Source organism: Python bivittatus, unplaced genomic scaffold (assembly GCF_059951505.1).
Source record: "Python bivittatus isolate LINGU-HERP-01145 unplaced genomic scaffold, Pbiv_v1 ctg000080_np1212, whole genome shotgun sequence".
Classification (NCBI taxonomy): Eukaryota; Metazoa; Chordata; class Lepidosauria; order Squamata; family Pythonidae; genus Python; species Python bivittatus.
In genome coordinates this window covers 18,812,617-18,831,710 of record NW_028277035.1, presented here as the reverse complement: position 1 = coordinate 18,831,710, position 19,094 = coordinate 18,812,617, and the positions used below count along the sequence as shown (strand labels likewise).

Here is a 19,094-nt window from a genome sequence, read left to right as displayed (position 1 = left end):
AATACAAGATGGGAAAATCATTGGAAAAATTAATCTTTTTTTATACTGATTCAGTTAATCATGGGTATAAGTAGTCCTCGCTTAACAACCAAGTTAACAGTTCAGCAATTGTTTGAAATTACAACAGGGCTGAATGAAGGGACTTATGACCTGTGCCCGAAATTATAACCATCACAGTGCCCCTGCAGTCATGTGATCAAAATTTGGGCATTTGGCAGCCTGCTCACATTTACGACTGCAGGGACGCTTTAACTCTCCCCACCAGTCTAACTCTCCCCCAATCCCTGCCGTTTTGGCCCCCTCCCAGGAGCCATCTTTGCAGCTTCTGGGAGGGGTGGGGCTCACTTTGCACTGCGAAGGGGGAAAAAGGTGCTTTTGTCTCTTTTCCCCTTCTTCACAGCATGATGCCAGCCCTGCCCCCTCCCAGAAATTGTAAAGAGGGCTTTGTACTGTGAAGAAGGGGAAAAGAGAGCTGAAAGCACCCTTTTTTCCCCCTTCTTTGCTCCCTCTCTTTCCTGGGGGCTGGCTGAAAAAGCTCTGTGCCAAAATCCAAGCGGGATTTTCAGCCACAGAGGATTTTCAGCCCCAGAGTGCAGAGGATTCAGAAGCCTCTTGACTTGGGCTGAAAATCGAAGCAGTTCTGAGGCCTTTGCATACTTGACTTGTACCACACCCCCACGCACCCTCACTGACCCTCCCGTGCACCCCTACACACCCCCTTGCTCCCTTTCCCACCTGGCAGCACCTGGGGCTTGTAACTTCCTGCCAGCTTCCCCACTGATTTGATTATGGGAAGCCGGCAGGAAGTTGCCTCACCTAAAGACCAGGGCATTCACTTAACAATGGTAACCAGGATTGCTGGGATTGCCGTCACTAAGCAAAGCAGTCACGTGATAATTCACTTAATGACTACATCATTTAGTGACCTAAATTTTGGTCCCAATTGTGGTTGTTAAGTGAGGACTACCTGTGTATGTTATCTAAGTTGTCATTCACACAGCACTTCAGAATTCAGGTAGCGGTGGGAAGGATAAAGGATAGTGTGACATTAAATAAATGCTCAAAATTATTCTATAAAGGAACAAACTTTTATCTCTCCTACAATGTAAACTGTATACAGGATTTGGGGTACCTGAATTTACAAAAAAATCTAAGTCTTAGCACAACAGTTGAATTTATCTGATTTGAATTATCTTGAATAAGTAGCCAGAGACCATCTAGTCTATTGTATGCCTTGAATAAATAATTTGAAACTAAATGTTTTTCTTACCAACGGAGCAGTCAGGACCCATCCAGTTGGGATCACAGTTACAGAGGCCTGTGTCAGAGAGATATGTGCCATGCCCACTGCACTGGTCTGGACACTGGGCACGTGGAAGTTCACAATTTAAACCTCCCCAGCCTGGGCTACAGAGGCATTCTCCATTTACACAGACACCATGGTTGGAACAGGATGGATCCAAGCAATCAACTGAAACAAAATAAAACAAAACAAACTCAGGGAAAAAGGTCAGTGCACTGAACACACAGTCTGAATTGACACCAGTTGATGGATCTGTGCTCAGCAGGTTCCTTGCTGCCGAAATGAACTACAGCAAGCTCAGTCAGTTGTTTGTTAGGGTTTTCTGGGAATCTGACAATATAAAAAGGTCATCCTGCTTGCTATGAAGAAATTTTGAGAACCAAGTAGTGTTAAAAAAAAAGGAATGGGGGAAGGGATTATTAAAACAAAGTAATAAAACTATTTTGAGACTAAGCAAGAAGATTCCAAACACTGGGATCCTTAAACAGTTTTTATTCATCAATAATCCTGCAAACTTCATAATAGCACAAACATAAACAGAACAATGTTATTTAGCTACTATGCCATTCCTTGTTTTTTATGTGCTTAGGCTTCAGAATATTGATTCGCAAAGGTTTTACTTTGATGAAAGGAGGAAAGGAAGTTTGTGCTCTCACTATCTTTCCCTAGTCAACTGAAGTTGTCCAAAACCTGAGAGTGTTTCACTTCTCTGGAAACATGAATCTTGCCTATGTAAACTTTGTAAACAACTTCCTTCTAACATACTCTCAACCAGAGTATTACTTAAAAAAATCTTGGAGTGCTATGTTCAAGAATCTATTTAGCTTGGCCTAAAAAGACCAAGGAGGAGCACAAAATGTGCCTATTAACACAATTCAACATGTCAAGAACATCTAAAGAACATCTTGTAAGAACAGTTTTCTAGGCAGGATCACTATTGTCTTCTCTTTATTCCTGAAGCTAATTGACAAACAGTAGAACTCCTTATGCCCCTTTTCTTCTTCCCATTACTTCTCCTGCTTTCTACTGGACAGTTTCCTTTGCTATAAATTCCAACTTTGAAGCATTACTTCAACATAACTGGCATAAAACAGTCCAAAGCAGCCACTCTACACCTCTCTTTCATTTAGCTTCTTTTAGTTCTGTACTTGGAGACTCCTCCTGCAGCTGATGAACAGTGGTGGCATCAGAAAACAACTATGAAAGAAGAGCTGGGTTTTTAATAAGATATAAAGACTAAGACTAGGAAGGTTGTGTATGAGGGTAAATGGGTAACCTTTCCATTCCACAAGTACTGAATGGTACATATTTAATTGTCCATTTAATTATGTTGGATGAGCAGATTTTTAAAATAGCAGGTTTAGCTTCATTAGTCCCATCAATGCAGAGACTTCCTATTGTGTTGGATTTCAACTTCCATAATTCTCAGCCAGCACGTCCAACTGGAAATTATAGGAATTAGTTTACTACATCTAGAGAGCCTAGTTTAATGAATAGATACACTGTAAATTGAAATAAAACCAGACAACTAAAAAGGAGACTTCATATCTAATGCTATGAAATACTTTTTAGTATAAAAAGAAGAATTGTGCCATGTGTAAATTCCATAAGTGCACAAAGTAGAAGAGTCAGTATTAAACTGAATATTAATATGCAGCCAATTGGTATCTGTATGATTAACATTTAGATATGGAAAAAACAGAAACTCATTTAAACATCAGCCTAAGAGATTATAATGCTAGTGTACCTCCATTCAAGATTCACTCAAAATTTGCTTCCTCCTAATACTCAGTCCTTTAAGTATGACAGTCTCCTTCCCTATGCAAATGATATTACTTTTGCCCAAGCACAGTTTTACATTAAGTGAAAGGCATCTTCAGGTATTCAAAATGAACAAAGAAGGCTGTGAGGCCATGCCTATCTTTGAATGTCTGAAAGAGGCTTCTAAAGCATTTAACTGAATACAAGCACAAAATCCCTTAAAAAGTTTGTAGTACTTTTCACCATGGTCTGAAATTCTCCCTGCAGTGATGCTAGGGAAGTGCAGCCATGATTCCCTCTTCACAGGGTCTATTCTGAATGCTTTGAATTGGATGTATATACACACTAAATCTCAAAGTGCTCAGAATAAAACAATGGTTTAATGGTTCCATGAAGCAAATGATGAGAAGAAAACTATAGATACACTCAGGGTTTAAAATGCATGCCTAGCATCTTGAATGACAAAGAAATACAGTTTTCTCTTTCTTTTGAGCTAAATTCGTAAATACTTAAAACAGATTAAATATTCCCTTTAAAAATGGGGTATTCACTAACAGGACTGTTCCCTGTACTCAGAGTTAAAAATTAGCCTTTGGGGGTTTGGCACACTCATTTCTAGTGCCAAAGAACTGAATGAAAAATAGAGGAAGTTTCAGTGGGAAAACTGTTCATTTGTCTGATTGATCATAACAAAACAAAGAACCAAACTACAATAACATCTATATTATGACATCTAAAGCAAGTATTTCAATTAGAACCAATGCAGACTCATTTTTTATTGCCAGTTTATAGTTTTTGCACTATAAATTAATGAATCTGATTGCTGGTTAAGAATAAACTAGCAAATTCTAATCCAGAGATGTAAGTGTGTAAGAAGTGTGTAAGTTAACCTATCCATCACCACTGGCCATGCTGGTTGTGGTTGCTGAGAATTCCAGTTCAGTATGATCTGGACATCCGCAGATTGCTGATCCCTAGTTTGTTCTTAAAATGGGAAGAAATGAATCTAACACAATGACCTCTTGCTTCCTTAATGCAATTTTCCTCTAGACCAGGTAAGATGTGGGGAAAAAGCAAGGAGAAAAGATGTCGAGGCTTTGGCCAGAAGATCAAAGTAATTGTAACTCAATTGTTCATTTTGTAGAGCATCACAGAATTTCTATCCTAATAATGTCCCATTTTGTTGCTTTTTATACATAACTGTCAAGCTATGAGCATTATTTGACTGCCCTGCCTCCCTTTTACTCACAAGAAGGAATCACTTCTTTGTTCACATTCTCCTTGCTGACAAATTATTTTGCTGCTTGCTTGTTAGAATTATTTTTGTCCTGTTTCTCTTCTCTGTATCTCTTTGTTATCCCCCCTTTGAATGCCATGTAATCAGAAATTAGAAACTGCAAAACAGATTATAATTTGGTATCCAGGGTACTCTTGTCAAATGGCCATTTCAGGATGTACTATAAAAGAGGATCAGTACAAGTGCCCACACTATTGTAATTGCAAGAGACCTTTCTACTGTAAAATCAAAGAGAAAGATGAACCAGCTATCTTCACACATTTTTAAGTGAGCTTATTTTTTTTCTTAATTATTAGCAAGAATAAATCTACAATCAACTCTCATCAAATTCTGTGGCAAAATTCATTTATACCCTTGTTTACAGGATGGAGTATAACTTTGATAATAAAATTGAAATAACTAGTTTATAATCTAATCCAGATTATCAGAGATAATCTCACAGCTTCACTACTGCAACACATTCTTACATGGGACTGCCCTTGAAGACCACCTGGAAGCTTTAACTAGTCCAGGACACAGTGGCAAGGGCAGTCATGGGCATGCCTCACTATGCCCATATAAAACTTCTACTTTACAAGTTGCACTGGTTGCCAATGTGCTTCTGAGTGTGATTCAAGATGCTAGTTATTATCTATAAAGCCCAGTATGATATAGGACTGGCTACTTGAGGCTCATCTTCCCTAATATCTGCCCAGCTGCTTTGATCCAACAGGGTTGGTGTGTTCCGGATTCCTTTGATTAAACATTGCTATCTTTTGGGACCCCAGAAGTGTGCCTTTTCTGTTGCAATGCCTGCTCTCTGGAATGAGGTTCCCTCTGAGAACCAGATGGTTCCTGCCCTTCTGGAGTTTCAGAAGGCCTTGAAGATGTGGCTGTTTTGCCTAGGATGGATGTAGCCCCTAATGAGGTGTGTGTGTGTGTGTTTTGTTGCTGTCCAGTTTTGCCATCTTTGCTTTTTGGGTTATCTTCTTTTATTTCTGTGTTGTTTTATTTATTTATTTTATTATATAGTTCTTCTGCTTTCTTGTGAATTACTCATAATTGTTGGGAGTCAGACGATATAAAATAAACAAATAATCAGGGGATTCCAATTTTATCATTATAAAGAGTGAATTAAAGCCTCTCCAAACTATTCCAGGGATTGCTTGAAGTTTGTGTGTGTTTGTGTGTTTATGGCATTCAGAATGACTATGACTCTAATCACTACTTTACATTATGTAACATAAAGCCAATCAATATCAGTATCAATATTTATATATTATATGTGACACTATTTAAGAGAATATACTGTTAAACTCTAAACCAAATCTTTCTGAAGAGGACTCTAAATACTGACTATGTGCCACTTAATTATGTTTGCTATTTAGTTAAAAGAAGAAAAGTGGAGGCCATGATTCATTAATTGGCATTAGACATTACCCTTGGATTGAAGAATGAAATACATTAGGTTAAGTACATTTTGTCCCAGTAAGTTCAAGTATTTTATGATAAATTTATTTAGCACAACAAGTTTAATCTTCCCTGCTTGTTGGTTTCTAATAATTATCTCATTTTCCTCCAATATCACAAAAACAGCTGTTGTAAATTTGAACCTTCCCTTTGTCTCCTACTTCCATTCCTCTGACTTCCAGAAACCATAAAAATAATTGCTAATGGCTTTGCAATTTCTTCAGTTAATCCCCTTGGAACCCAGAAGTATACTTCAACAGATTATGTTGATTTAAATTTATTAAAATATTATCTATTTAATTCCTCTCCTGACCAGAAGCGCAGGAATGCGGAAATTCTATGTATGTGTGGATTTATGACTGGGAGGGAGAGGGAGAGAGGAGGGGTTGGTGGGGGGAGAGATTCTCTTAGAGAGAGATGCTGATCTATAATATTTTGGTCTTTCTTTTATTTTGATTATAATAATTGCCATTATAATTCCAGCCATGTATTTGTATTATTCCTTTATTACAACTTATAACATACCATTCAGCTATAATATTTCTAAAGTTTTGATAATTTCCTCCATAAAACAAGCATGTCTTAGATATCAGAAGATTTGCTCTCAGGAAAGTAGGGAAAAAAAAACACCTTAATACCACCACAGTTTTCCAAATGAGATCAGTGTCATAAACTTGACCCTCTTATTCTTCTTGTATTCTAAGATTGCAAAAAACAAACAAACAGAAAAAAAAAACATTAAGAGACTCTCCAGAGTTGTCAAAGAATATGGATGCCTGTCAGAGATCTGTCTTTTCAAGTTTTTATTTATTTTATAGATAGACTTGGTCTTTTTATTCTCAACTCAGATGATCAGGGAAAGAGTCATATGAAGGAACTGAGTGCCACTGAAACTCAAAAAGATAGTCACTTTTTTTTCGGCTATACCCCAATATATGACAATTTTCTATCTATCACAATTAGTGGATATCCAATAAATGTCAGTGTTATATTAGTGTATGTACCTACTGAAGATGTACAAGAGGAGGGCACTGGGAAAGTCTGTAACAAATTGCAAGAGGTGCTAAATGCAACATCAGAAAAAGGACCTAGCACTATCAGTAGATGAATGAATGTCCACAAACAGAGATGTAACAAGAAAAGGAAAACAAGATATATTGTAAGATACAGGAAAATATACAGACAAGCTGTGACTGTGCAACAGTTCTTATTGATTTAAATGAGGTTCAAAGAAGTTGGCAAGAGTATACCAAAACCCTTTCCAAACAGGATTATAGAATGACAGAAATATTTGTAGAGAGAAAATATACTCAGGAACAAATTCCACTAGAAAGTAAGGTTCAACTGGCAATAGGCCACCTATCAAATAGGAAAGCCCCAGGCACGGATTAAATACTCTCTGAACTCTTGAAATCTGCAGGAGAGAGAGTTAAAATGCTAGCACTTCTATGTTAACACATACGGAACAACACTATGTGGCTTAGAGACTGGAAAAAATGGTATATATATTTACATTGTTACTTATTTACTTATACAGTATGCCATTCCAGTCAAAAGTGACTCTGAGTGGTTTAAAGCTCCAGATACAGTAAAAAGAAAAGTACAATACAATACAATATAATAAACAACAACACAATATGACTGCCAGAGTAAGAAGATCATGTGATACACAACCTCTCCTTGAATGGAACAAAGACTCAAATCATCCCGCTAAAGCAGTGTTGTCCAAACTTGGCCACTTTAAGATGAGTGGACTTCAACTCCCAGAATTCCCCAGCCGGCTGGGGAATTCTGGGAGTTGAAGTCCACTCATCTTAAAGTGGCCAAGTTTGGACAACACTGCACTAAAGATTCCTTGGAATAGCCAGTTCTAAATAGTTTCCTGGAAACATAACAGGTACTGTATATCAAGATTCAATAGATGTGCAAAATTCTGGATCATCGTACTAATTTATTAGGCAAGCAAAGTTTGGTTTTAAGATTTCTTTGTGTCAGAAAGGGACATACTTGGCAAGCACACGAGGGCTGTGATGAGATTCTGGGCTTCTTCATCAAGAGAGGTCAGGTGAACTTCAACTGCCCTACCTGTCTTCTGGCAAACAAGGCACATTTATTCAAACAGCGAGACATTTGCTGTTTGCGCTGATTTGTTGCTGAGATTGATTTTAATCTGGCAAGTGCCATTATATTATTTCCCATGCATTTATTTTATTTTATTCAATGAGTTTTAAAAAGAGATATATATTAAACATTTTAGATTTATGACTTTATTCTATTATATTGTTAGCTGTCTTGAGTGTATTTTGGGTGGAAAGATAGGGTATTAATCACATAAAGAAATAAGAATGAAATTCTAAAATATAATCAGGCTATTTCCCCCAGTATGTTTCAGTAGGGCTACTATAATTGGTATGCAAAAAAACCTCTCTTTCCTTCCTTTACCTGGTCATGACAATTCTTGTAATGGAGATATGATAACCCTAGTTTAAGCCAAATATATAGCAAAGGATTTCTTAATATCGCTATTTGTTAGCAGTTGGCTACATGCCCCAAACCCTTCAGATAAAACCAAGCCATCAGAGCACTGGATATGAAATGTTTGTTTTTACTTTCCACTACTCTGAAAATGTTGTTCTAAATATTTTAGGTTTTTCATTTTTTAAAAAAATCTTGCTTTATTGGTTTGAACATTACCTAACTGGACTTTCAACAAAAAGACCATTAAATATTAGAAATGGTAAGTAATAAATGATAGGATTATAATATGCAAATTAAGGAAATAATTAAAATGTATTGGGAGAATAGATGATTCTAATTAGACAAAAATGCCCCACTTTTGCTTGCGTATTTAAAAATAAGTCATAATAATAATTGCTGCTTACTTTTCTTATCAACTGTATGTTACAGTTTGCTGTTTACTACGGCTGTGCATGCTTTGAAAATGATTTGGAAGATGTACTTAGGACCTTGCATGAGAACAGCATGTCTTGGTTGCCTTTCTTCAGGCTTCCATACAAAAAGAGTTGTGGCTGTTTTAAGGAGTTGACTCACTATAGATAATGTTATTTTTAAGGCAACCACAATTCCTTCCAGCTAAGGCAGAAGCAGTTGGGTTGATTTAATGAATAGTAGAGAGGTGCTGTGTTCTGGGAGGTCTATAGCACTTCCAAATACTTTTCAAAGCCTGCAGAAACTATTTTTTTCTTCCATTAATCAATTTAATAATTGATTGTTCCCAGGCAGTCACATCAGATACAATTCCAGATGGTACAGTTATTAGCCATCAGTGACCTTAAGCAAGTTATTTACTTGTTTATTTAATTAGCTCTAATTAAATAAAAAGAGGAGATTTAATATCTCCTCTTTTCCCCAAAGCTCAAGATGGCATATTCAAATTTATCCCACAACCTTGTAAGATAAGATGGACAAATAGTCATAAGCACAAAGTCATTCAGTTACAGAAATAAATTGGCTTTTCCTAGGGAGGGTCCAATAGTGTAACAACTGGTTATAAACTATTCTAAGAATGGATTCTCATGAATATTTAATTTAAAAAATTGTGGTCATATTAATCTATTAGGTTTTTAAAAATCCATGAGGTGAGTAAGACCTTTATTAAAATGTAAAGGTTCATTATTTGGAGCTCAACTCCTGGTAACTATGATATACCAAGCTCTTGAACTTGGCTATCTGATTATTCCTACTCTTATAACTCTATAGGACAGTACAGTGGCCCACAGAAGGCAATCAAATTGGATTGAAGGTGACTAATTGAGTTAATTGGCTTGGCTCTTGCTATAGTAGTAATGCTAAAGGAAGCACTTGCAAACTAGCCTACTAGTTTGGAAGTGTTTCCGTTAGTGATAGGTGGTGGACCAGCTTCTAGTAGTTCAGTTCCTACCCTGGGACACTCCTGGAGTTCCCCCTCCTTCCTTCATCCCCTGTCCATCTCCACTAAATGAAGGAGCATCACTGACTGGCTTTTTTTGTTGTTCCCTCCTTGTTAAAGAATCAGGATAAGTGTTGGCTACTCTTATTTGTCATCCTTCCACTGTTGGCTGGCTGCTGGAAGCAATGACAGCACAAGTAGGAGAAGTTGGAGACAGCTGCTATGTGCACAGAAATGATCATCGGGGCAGGGCTAAGTGGATGGCACTGCCAAAGGGACCTAATTTATGTTACAATTGATTCAGTGGCAGGTAGATAGGAGATCTGAATGGGGTTGCATAGTTTATTGGCCAAAATAAAATACATTTGTGGGCATGGGTAGTACAGAGTGAGTTTTGTTAGTGAACAGCCTTATTAAGTTTTCTTCCTCACTAAACAATAACTGAAGAATAATGAAGTAGAGAGGTGGTGTGGTATAGTGGTTAAGGCATCAGGCAGTTGTAGTTCCACCTTAGGTACAAAATTAGCTGGATGACCTTGGGCCAGTCACTTTCTCTCAGCCCTAGGAAGGAGACAATGGAAAGCCACTTCTGAAAAATCTTGCCAAGAAAACTGCAGGGACTTGTCCAGGCAGTCTCCAAGAACTGGACATGATTGAATAGAGAAGAAGTAGAAGAAGGAGAAGGAGAAGAGACAAAGTATCTACAATTCAGAAGGTTGCCAAAGAAACAAGGACATTCCAAGCAATTGTCAACATAATAACAATAGTATTTGGATATTTCTTAATTGATTATAAATCAGAAAATGGGTATCAGTGTAAGTGTTCCTGTGTATGTGTAACTTGCAGTGATAAAATATGTATTATTTTATGTACATAAAATATAACTTAGAATGATAAAATCACAGAGATGGAAAAGACCTTGGTAGTCTTCTAGTCCAGCCCCCTGCCCAGGGCAGGAATCCTCAGACCATTCTGGACAACTGGCTGTCCAACCTCTGCTTGAAAACCTCCAACGATAGAGATCCCATGACTCCAGGAGGCAGGCTGTTCCACTACTTAATAGCAATCATGATTAGGACATTTTTATTTCAAGTTTGGATCTCTCTCTGTCTGTTCTTGTCTTACCATTGGGCATGACAGAGAATAAATCCACATCCTCTTCCCTGTGACAGCCCTTCAAGTAGTGGAAGACTCCTATCATGTCTCCCTTTAGATTTCTTTTTTCAGTCTTCATAGAATTTAGCCCCTCACCATCTTTGTTGTACTTCGCACTCTTTCAAGTTCCTTAGCATCCAGCAAAGCTGGACAAGTATTCCAGGCGCAGTATGACCAGTGCAGCACAGAGTAGAACTATCACCTCCCATGATCTGGATCTCTGTTGATACAGCCCAGGATTGTATTGGCTCTTTTGGCAGCTGCCACACATTTAATTCCTTTATTTTGGTTTCTCCTGCCCTCAGTTGCTATTTAAATCTTTATATGCCAGTCTTATGAACAAACACAATCCAGGATTCCAAAACCTGGTGCAGTGGTGAGAAGGGTAGTAATTTTAAGCAATTCTGAATAACAATATCAGAAAGAAATGAAATGCAGTAAGCCATTCAGGTGTGACACATTCATTCTTGCACAGATGAAGTAATTAAGAAATATAATGCAATTAAAAAAAATCTTTTGCTTAAGTTAGAAGAAATATATACATTTTGTATATATATTTCAGGTATTGCTGCCCTTAGTATTTTGTGATGAAGCATTATTTACAAAAACTATGCAGGCACACCTTCCTTATTTATTTGTCACATTTACATAGATTCCCATTTCACACACAGCGACTCTGGCTGGCGCACAACAATATGCTCTCATACTAGAAAGTTTTCTGATTTTCTTTGGTCTGGGCCTCCTCTAGAGTTCTCAAGACCACCTGCTCTTAAGTGGGGGAGGGGATCTTACATAGCTTTAGATGTCACATTAGCTACTGACCAGTAGGAGGCACTACATGATTGGTTTTTGTCTTGATTGAAAGGTATGAGAGGATGTAGTAAGAAGGAAGGCATACCTCCATAGCTTCTGTAAGACCTCTCTTCCTGCAAGTTAGGACACCCAGGCCAAGATATCTCTAAAGCTAAATACAGTGTATAATCAACAAGTGCAAGCCTGTTCAGCACAGAATATCTGGTATGAAGCATACCTATGCCTAAAGTGTACTAATAAGGATGAAACCTTATATAATACACACATTCACATACACATACTTATGGTATTATGAGAAAAGCCATTCCATGCAAAGATTAGTTATCTTAACCGATAGGTATATGAATGGCCAGTCACACAGTGATGTTTCAGATAATGAGAAAATGACTTGCATAAGAACATATTTCTTTTTGAAGTCTATGACCTTAAAAGGATTTAACATATATAGATAATTAACAATATGGGATTCAGAATACATAGCCTCTTTAGGATCTAGATAATTGGCACAAATTTAGCAACAGAGTTTCCATAGATTTAATTTCCCCACTCTCCCACCCCAAGAAAAACCTGTCAAAAATGTAGAATGCATATGATTCACTCACACAAGGACAAAAAAGGTCAAGGCAATTTTTCTAACACTGTGTTATGCAAAATTCTCTAGGGCTCAGAATTATACTTACAAAGTTAAATATCTTTGAAAAATGAAACAACCATAAAAGTGACAGCAAAAACACTGTTAACCTAACCTAATTTGTTAATTTCACTCACTTTCTACCCCAAATTGCCCTAAATGAAGCTTGACAAGTTAGCTATTTCATTTTTTGTGTGCAATTTTAATAGAGCAACAGTGTATGCAGCAAAAATTTGTATATCATATATCGATTTCAGTGCCATGGCTATTTCAGGTAAATTGTTTGAACAATATGACTATGATGAATATCTGAAATAAAAAGCTAACGGGAAAGAAAAGTGCTGACCTACAGTATCCAATTCCATTTCATAGCTAGAAAGTAGCATATGAATCAACCCCAGTCTATTCTTTTCAGCAGCACAAATCAATAGAGATCTTTACCCTTTAATAAAAAATCAGATATGTTTATTTGTTTTGCTATTATTACTTCTTTAAATAGAATGGAATGAATGTTTTAAAGTATTAAACAACTGCCTAATAATTTATTTTATAGGCTACCTAATCTCGTGTCTGCTAAAAAAACTCTGCACGGTATCCACAAAATGAAAGTGTTTTGAAGAGACAATGCCAATATTATGGAATTCTGGTTTATCAAATGATGCATGGAAAAGGCTATTTTAACCTTTCTTGTCATTTTTCTTCATCTTCCATGTTTTTCATTTATACATGTTGTTTTCTAAAATCCATTGATCTTTCAAATTCCTTATCCTTTCTTGCTCTTGATTAAATAATTTGTTCACTCTTTCTGAACCCCAAAAACGTAGAGGTCAGGCTTTAGCAGTCACAGAGAGCCTGTAATAAGAATAGTATTTCATTTATGTCAAGTTTTTTCTAGAATCTCTAAAGAAATTGCACTATCTACAAAGATAATAAACCTATTATAGCTATAGCTACAGTATTTCTTTTCTTGAGGAAAGAACTTGGAGGTGAAAACTAGTTTGAGGTTAAAAACAGGATGAGGTAGACTTGTAAAGGAAAGCTAAAAGATAATCATAAATATGATGATTATATACTGTATTTACCCCATGAGCATAAATTCATTTCATCAAATAATTTCTGTGAATTGAGGAGGGGTCCATTTTACATTCATCGAAAACAATAGTAAGAAAACAGAGGAACAGACAGGAGATGGGTGACTTTGAAGATTAGCTGGTTCTGGGAAAGGGAGTTTGCCTGGTGCACTTAACCCTTTTTGTAATTCCTACAGAGCTTCACTTTTTCCTTTCTTTCTAATTATCTCTTCCCCACCTCATCTCCATCCACTTTTGTTCCCCCCTTGTCTTTCCTTCCCTGGACAGCTTCTCCTTCCTTGTATCTTATGTCCATCCTCATTTTTATTTTTTCTTCTTCTTTTCTGCTGGAAACAGGCAGAGACATTTGCATATATACATTTATATGTTTCATAGTGTAAGAATGGTTTGTGTATGAAACCGAGAGATTGAATGGTATATACAGATAGGATTCAATTCATTTTGAAAATGGAGTAGCCTGTTTTACAGGCAATTTGTTTTAATTAGTAGTTATGAATTTTGATGATATACAACTCTTCATGTCCAGATCCTGCTTTTTTTTGAAGGGTGAGGATATGTATTTATGTGTTTATATCACACACCCAAATACACACATGCACATGGAAATGAGTTAGATGTACATATTTGTGAGGGGGGGGGGACTCCAGGGTCATGAAATTCCCCATTAAAGAATATTGTCCTAGGCTATAGTTTCTGTAGGCTACAAAATCCAAACAGTTATGCTGCAATTTTCTTCTTTAGAATTTGTTTTGAAAATCTACTTTAGAAATTTTCTAAAGGAAGATTCATACTAATTTTATCATTATTTCTTAAATAGAATGAATAAAGCACTGGAATTAAGGGCTCTTTCAGGCATAAATGTTTGACTAGGTTTTCATGAACTAATGCACTAATTTAGACCCTCCTAAAATACTGTTAACATCAACCTGAAGAGGATTATATTAATGTATATTTGTAAAATTGTCTCCAGAGAAAGGAGAAAGGCACAGCTAGCTGATGCAGGCATACACTTGGTGCAGTTGCAATACCTGGGTTTGGCTCTGGATGATGGTAATAGGGATAAAGAATTGCTCAACCTCCCACAAACTGAATAAGCTGGTTTGGTTGGTCAGACCAGGCCTATAAGCTGGGTGTTTGAACCCTTCTGTAAATACAGATTACATAAATATAACATAAATAACATCATGCTGTTTCTAAGAACAATTTGACAGTTCAGTGATGGATATAAGAGGTCTAATACGCTAAGACTGTTGTATTCATAAAGTTATATGGGTCAATAATATGTATGCATATATAAAAAACATAAAGCATACAGTGGGAGATCATAATTAATCTTATCAATTATTTACTTATTAGATCAAGATCATTCAAAGTACTTTAGGGTGAGAGTGACTGGCCAAAGTCATCTTGTTACTTTATATGGTTGAAGATGGGCTAGCACTTGCATCTTGGGCTCCTAGTCTAAGACTTCCACCGCTATATCACATTGGATCTCAATATGTCATAAATTTAGAGACTTGATCCTGACATTTTACCATGAAGCTTTGTCTATCATAGAAGAAGGCCAGGGCTTATTCTGTGTTGCTTCAAAGTTCAGGATATGGAATAAAGTGATTTAAGTCACAGAAAAGTGCATTCTAATTGAAATTTGGGGGGGGGGGAATCCTAACAATAAGAGCAATTCAACAATAGAACTAATTACTCAGACAGGTAATGGAATCCCATTTGTTATCATGTGTTCAAGCAGAGGCTGGACAGCCATCACATTGGGCTCCTTTAATCTGGATTCATCCAGTGGGCAGGGTTTGGACTTGATGTCATAAAAGGCCTCCTCCAACTCTATGATTCCATCAGGCCAGGCTAATACATTAACATTAAATGTTTCTTCCTTTCCAAAGAACAGAGAATCTACCTTATCTGCACTCAGCTATAGCTTGTCTTTCTACCATACCCCAGACAGCTGCTGATGTTACCAATATGAAGGTATATAAGATAATAGTCAAGTTAAAGGGGAAAAAAATATTTAAAATACTTCAAAAGGAGAAATTAATATCAGATATCACCTCAAAAAAAGGCTTTGTTTTGCTCTAACTAGAAACTGAATGAATACCTGCAATTATTCTGAAATGGTTAAGAAATATTAATACACCTCACTGAATAATAAGGAAGGAAGTCGAGGCCTAGAACTTCAATCATAATCAGATATTTGGACTGCCTTAAACATGATAAAAATGTACATCTTGGTAAAAAGAATTATTCAGATTTGGGTATATCAATGACTTTAGGATAAGTTCTTTCAGCTCTGCATCCCCACATCCCAGAAATAATCTTTATTTTTGAAAACAGTTTTAGAGTGTCCCTGAAAATCTACTCTGAACATTTTGTTATTAACAGGATAAATCTGTAAACATAATTAATGTACTTGACAACTTGATCTTTCATGTTTCTTCCACATGGAGATAAATTGCAATGAATGAACACATTTTATTTAAATGGTTTCACACAAAAAGCAGATATATATATGCCCTAACTAATGGGATAATGTTAGAAAGCCAGAAAGTCAAATGGTTAAAATACTGGAAGAGGTTTGGGAAAATTCAGGTTTAACTCTTCCCCAGCAATGGAATTTCAGTGGGAAGTCCAATCTTTCTCAAAAGGGTAAGCCCCATATAACTGCCTTATGCTCTGGTAGGTTGTTTTGTTGTGAACCACCCGGAGTCCATCCTTGTGGGGGAGTTGGGCGGTGATATAAATTTGATAGATAAATAAATTAATAAATCAATCAATCAATCAATCAATCAATCAATCAAATGAAAGCATGCATGCATGCATGCATGCATGAATGAATGCTGGAAGCTACCTTGAAAATAATTGTGGGAGATTACCCTGAACAGGTAAACTTCCTTTCCTACGTGCCTGTTTGAGATATGCATTAGACATACATTGGATATCAGATGCCAAGGGTTTATATCTTTTAAATAGAGACAGCCATCTTCCTTGCTTTAAGAGTATGACATTTTACCTGAATGCTAAATTACACTTCTCTGAAGTCAACCATATTAAAGAGAGCTCCCAATTTTTAGCATCATAGGGAACAAAAATTATCTGTAAACAAAATCACACAAAATATCCCATTCCTGGCCATATTTGGCCATTTCAGTTTAGTCAAAACTTTCAGTCTCCCATTTCTGGCACCCCCACTCCTTTTGCAGAAAACCTGAGCTACTTAAATGTTCAATACAAAGTGCTTTTTAGAATTCATTAAATTGCCATCCTTTCTGTGTACCGTCTACTTTCCTTTAATTCAATGTGATTGCATGTAACAAGAATAATTTACTCTACATGGGGCCTCTAAGTGACATGGATACCTGTAGTCTTTCAAATCTGGCTCCTCTTTTTTTGAATTAATTATGACTGAAGTGTTTGCTTTTATAGGTTTCCAATTATGCCATTTTGTATACCATCTTTTTTATTTGTTTTGTTCTACATTTTGCACTTTAAAAATGTTCAGTCAATAAAATCCATACCCCCAAAGAAAAGAAAAGATAGATCTGGACCCCTCAACAAAAGAATCACTCAGGTTTAACTGTGGTATGTTATTTTGCAATGGCTAGAATTATTAGGATCTTTAAATACATGGCAAGAAAGAAGTATAAATAAAAATCTCACCAACCAATAGCACAGAAGATGCTGAATTCCTGAACTTCTGGTCTAGGACTATTATAGTAGTTGTATATCACAGCATTATGAAATTTTTCCTTTTGTCCTCTCACCCTCTTTACTCAATACAAGCTGAACAAACATAGTTTGTATAGTAGCATTTACCTTCCTCACAGTTTTCGCCTTTGTATCCTACAGAGCAAACACAGTTCCCTTCAATGCAAGAACCATGGCCTCCGCATGACGGATCAATACACTGGCTGATGGGTATGTCACACTCTGGCCCTTTCCAGCCACTGTAGCACAAACAGGCTCCTTTGGTGTATTGTCCATTGCCACTGCACAGAACTGGACACGCAGCTGGATAATTGAATGGGAAAAGGAAATAAAACAGCATGTCAATATCCAACTTGTGTAAGGGTATGCAGACTTCACTAGTAAGAAACAGACTTTAGAAGGTGCTTCAATAAAAAAAGGCAGGTCATGCTGTTCTGAAGTACCACTAAGGGGCTATCGGTTTCTAGAGATGCAAAATATTTTTCAGAAGCATCTTCATCTTGGTAAAAAGAGAATCCCCACTGTAGTTTGGATCAAACTTTTATTTTGTCAGCATTATTTCAATAAATACAGCCATTTTCACAGTTGCCACAATTGATTATTTGAAATCAATTACATTAGCAAGACTCTATATCAAACAATACATGATTGTGGCCATTGAAAATCACACCATTATCCTTGCAGATGAATTTTTCCAAGTAATTCTTGGTGTAGCAATATTAAGGAGAGATATTTTAAATATTATTAATACCAACATGAATCGTTCCTTAAGACAGAGTGAATTCTAAGCCAAAATAATTATAGTACAGTATATATAATACTACACTGATTCACATATTGACAAATTAAAATAAAGCAAAACTTTGTTTACAGACTTTCTTATCACAACTTCACATATTGCTGAGAGAAACTTTGATTTTAATTTCCATTTTTTAAAACAAGAAACCATGGTTTAAAACAAACTCAAATCAGAATTAACAACCCAACTTTACTCAGGCTTATTCAAGTCTTTATGGGTTATGGCTCTTGAAGTGATTTTTTGTTTTTGTGGAAATAGCTGGCATTTTATAAAACTCTATATACAACTGTTATTCTATACATTTTCCATTTCCATTCAAATATGGTTGAGTCTCCTTCTAATATATTTGAGTGTGTGTGTGTGTGTGTGTGTGTGTGTGTTCAAGTCAGCATTGACTCCTGGCCACTGCCTAGACAAGTCCCTGTATTTTTCTAAGCAAGATTTCAGAAGGGTTTGCCCTTGCCTCCTTCCTAGGGCTGAGAGAGAGTGACTGGCCCAAAGTCACTTAGCTGGTTTTGTGCCTAAGGTGGGACTAGAATTTATAATCTCATGGTTTCTAGCTTGGTGCCTTAACCGGTACACCAAAGTGGCTCTCTATAATATATTAATCGTAAAGTATATCCTTGGTTGATCTCCAAAAAGCTAACCAAAGTTAGTTCTAGCTAGGTATTTGGATGGGAGACCACTAGAACAGCTTATAATTTTAATATTTCATTATTATACCAAGTAATACTATATGACCTATGTCTATGATTGTTTAAATACATATATGGAAAGAAAAGAATTACTGCTGAGAATGGAAAGCATTAATTGGTTTTTGGTTTATACTTATAGTACAAGCTTCAGAATTGTGTTTTCCCTGACACTTACCATTAAGACACAAACCATCTTTTTTTCTTCCAAATAGTCAAACAATTACATTACCATACTGCTAGGTTTGTTGTTGTTTTTTTTTAAATCTCTGGTTTCAAAAAATGATGGCATCACAATGCAGCACCACTATTACATTTACTGTTAGGAACCTATTTGATTAGTAGTTGTTGCCAGAAGCTTGCAAGATGTACTGTAGATCAGTAACTTTGCTGAAGCAATGAACACCCAGCTACTCCTTAAGAGTAAGATTAAGCAGGATAAATAAATATCTATAGATTGCTACTTTTGCACTAGAACTCTAAATATGTGCATGGAA

At 36.4% G+C, this 19,094-nt stretch overlaps 1 protein-coding gene across 8 annotated transcripts in view; it reads right to left on the bottom strand.

The window, feature by feature from the left end:
• The window catches only part of TENM2 (teneurin transmembrane protein 2), a 586,296-nt gene that overhangs the window by 135,027 nt on the left and 432,175 nt on the right, over positions 1-19,094 (bottom strand). For all 8 annotated transcript variants that reach the window (XM_088133612.1, XM_088133610.1, XM_088133614.1 and 5 more), the window contains 2 exons: positions 17,215-17,409; positions 1,271-1,471 (listed from right to left, as the gene is read on the bottom strand). In XM_088133612.1, coding sequence (XP_087989738.1) covers positions 1,271-1,471; positions 17,215-17,409 — 396 coding nt within the window. The remainder of the gene's footprint in view (positions 1-1,270; positions 1,472-17,214; positions 17,410-19,094) is intronic.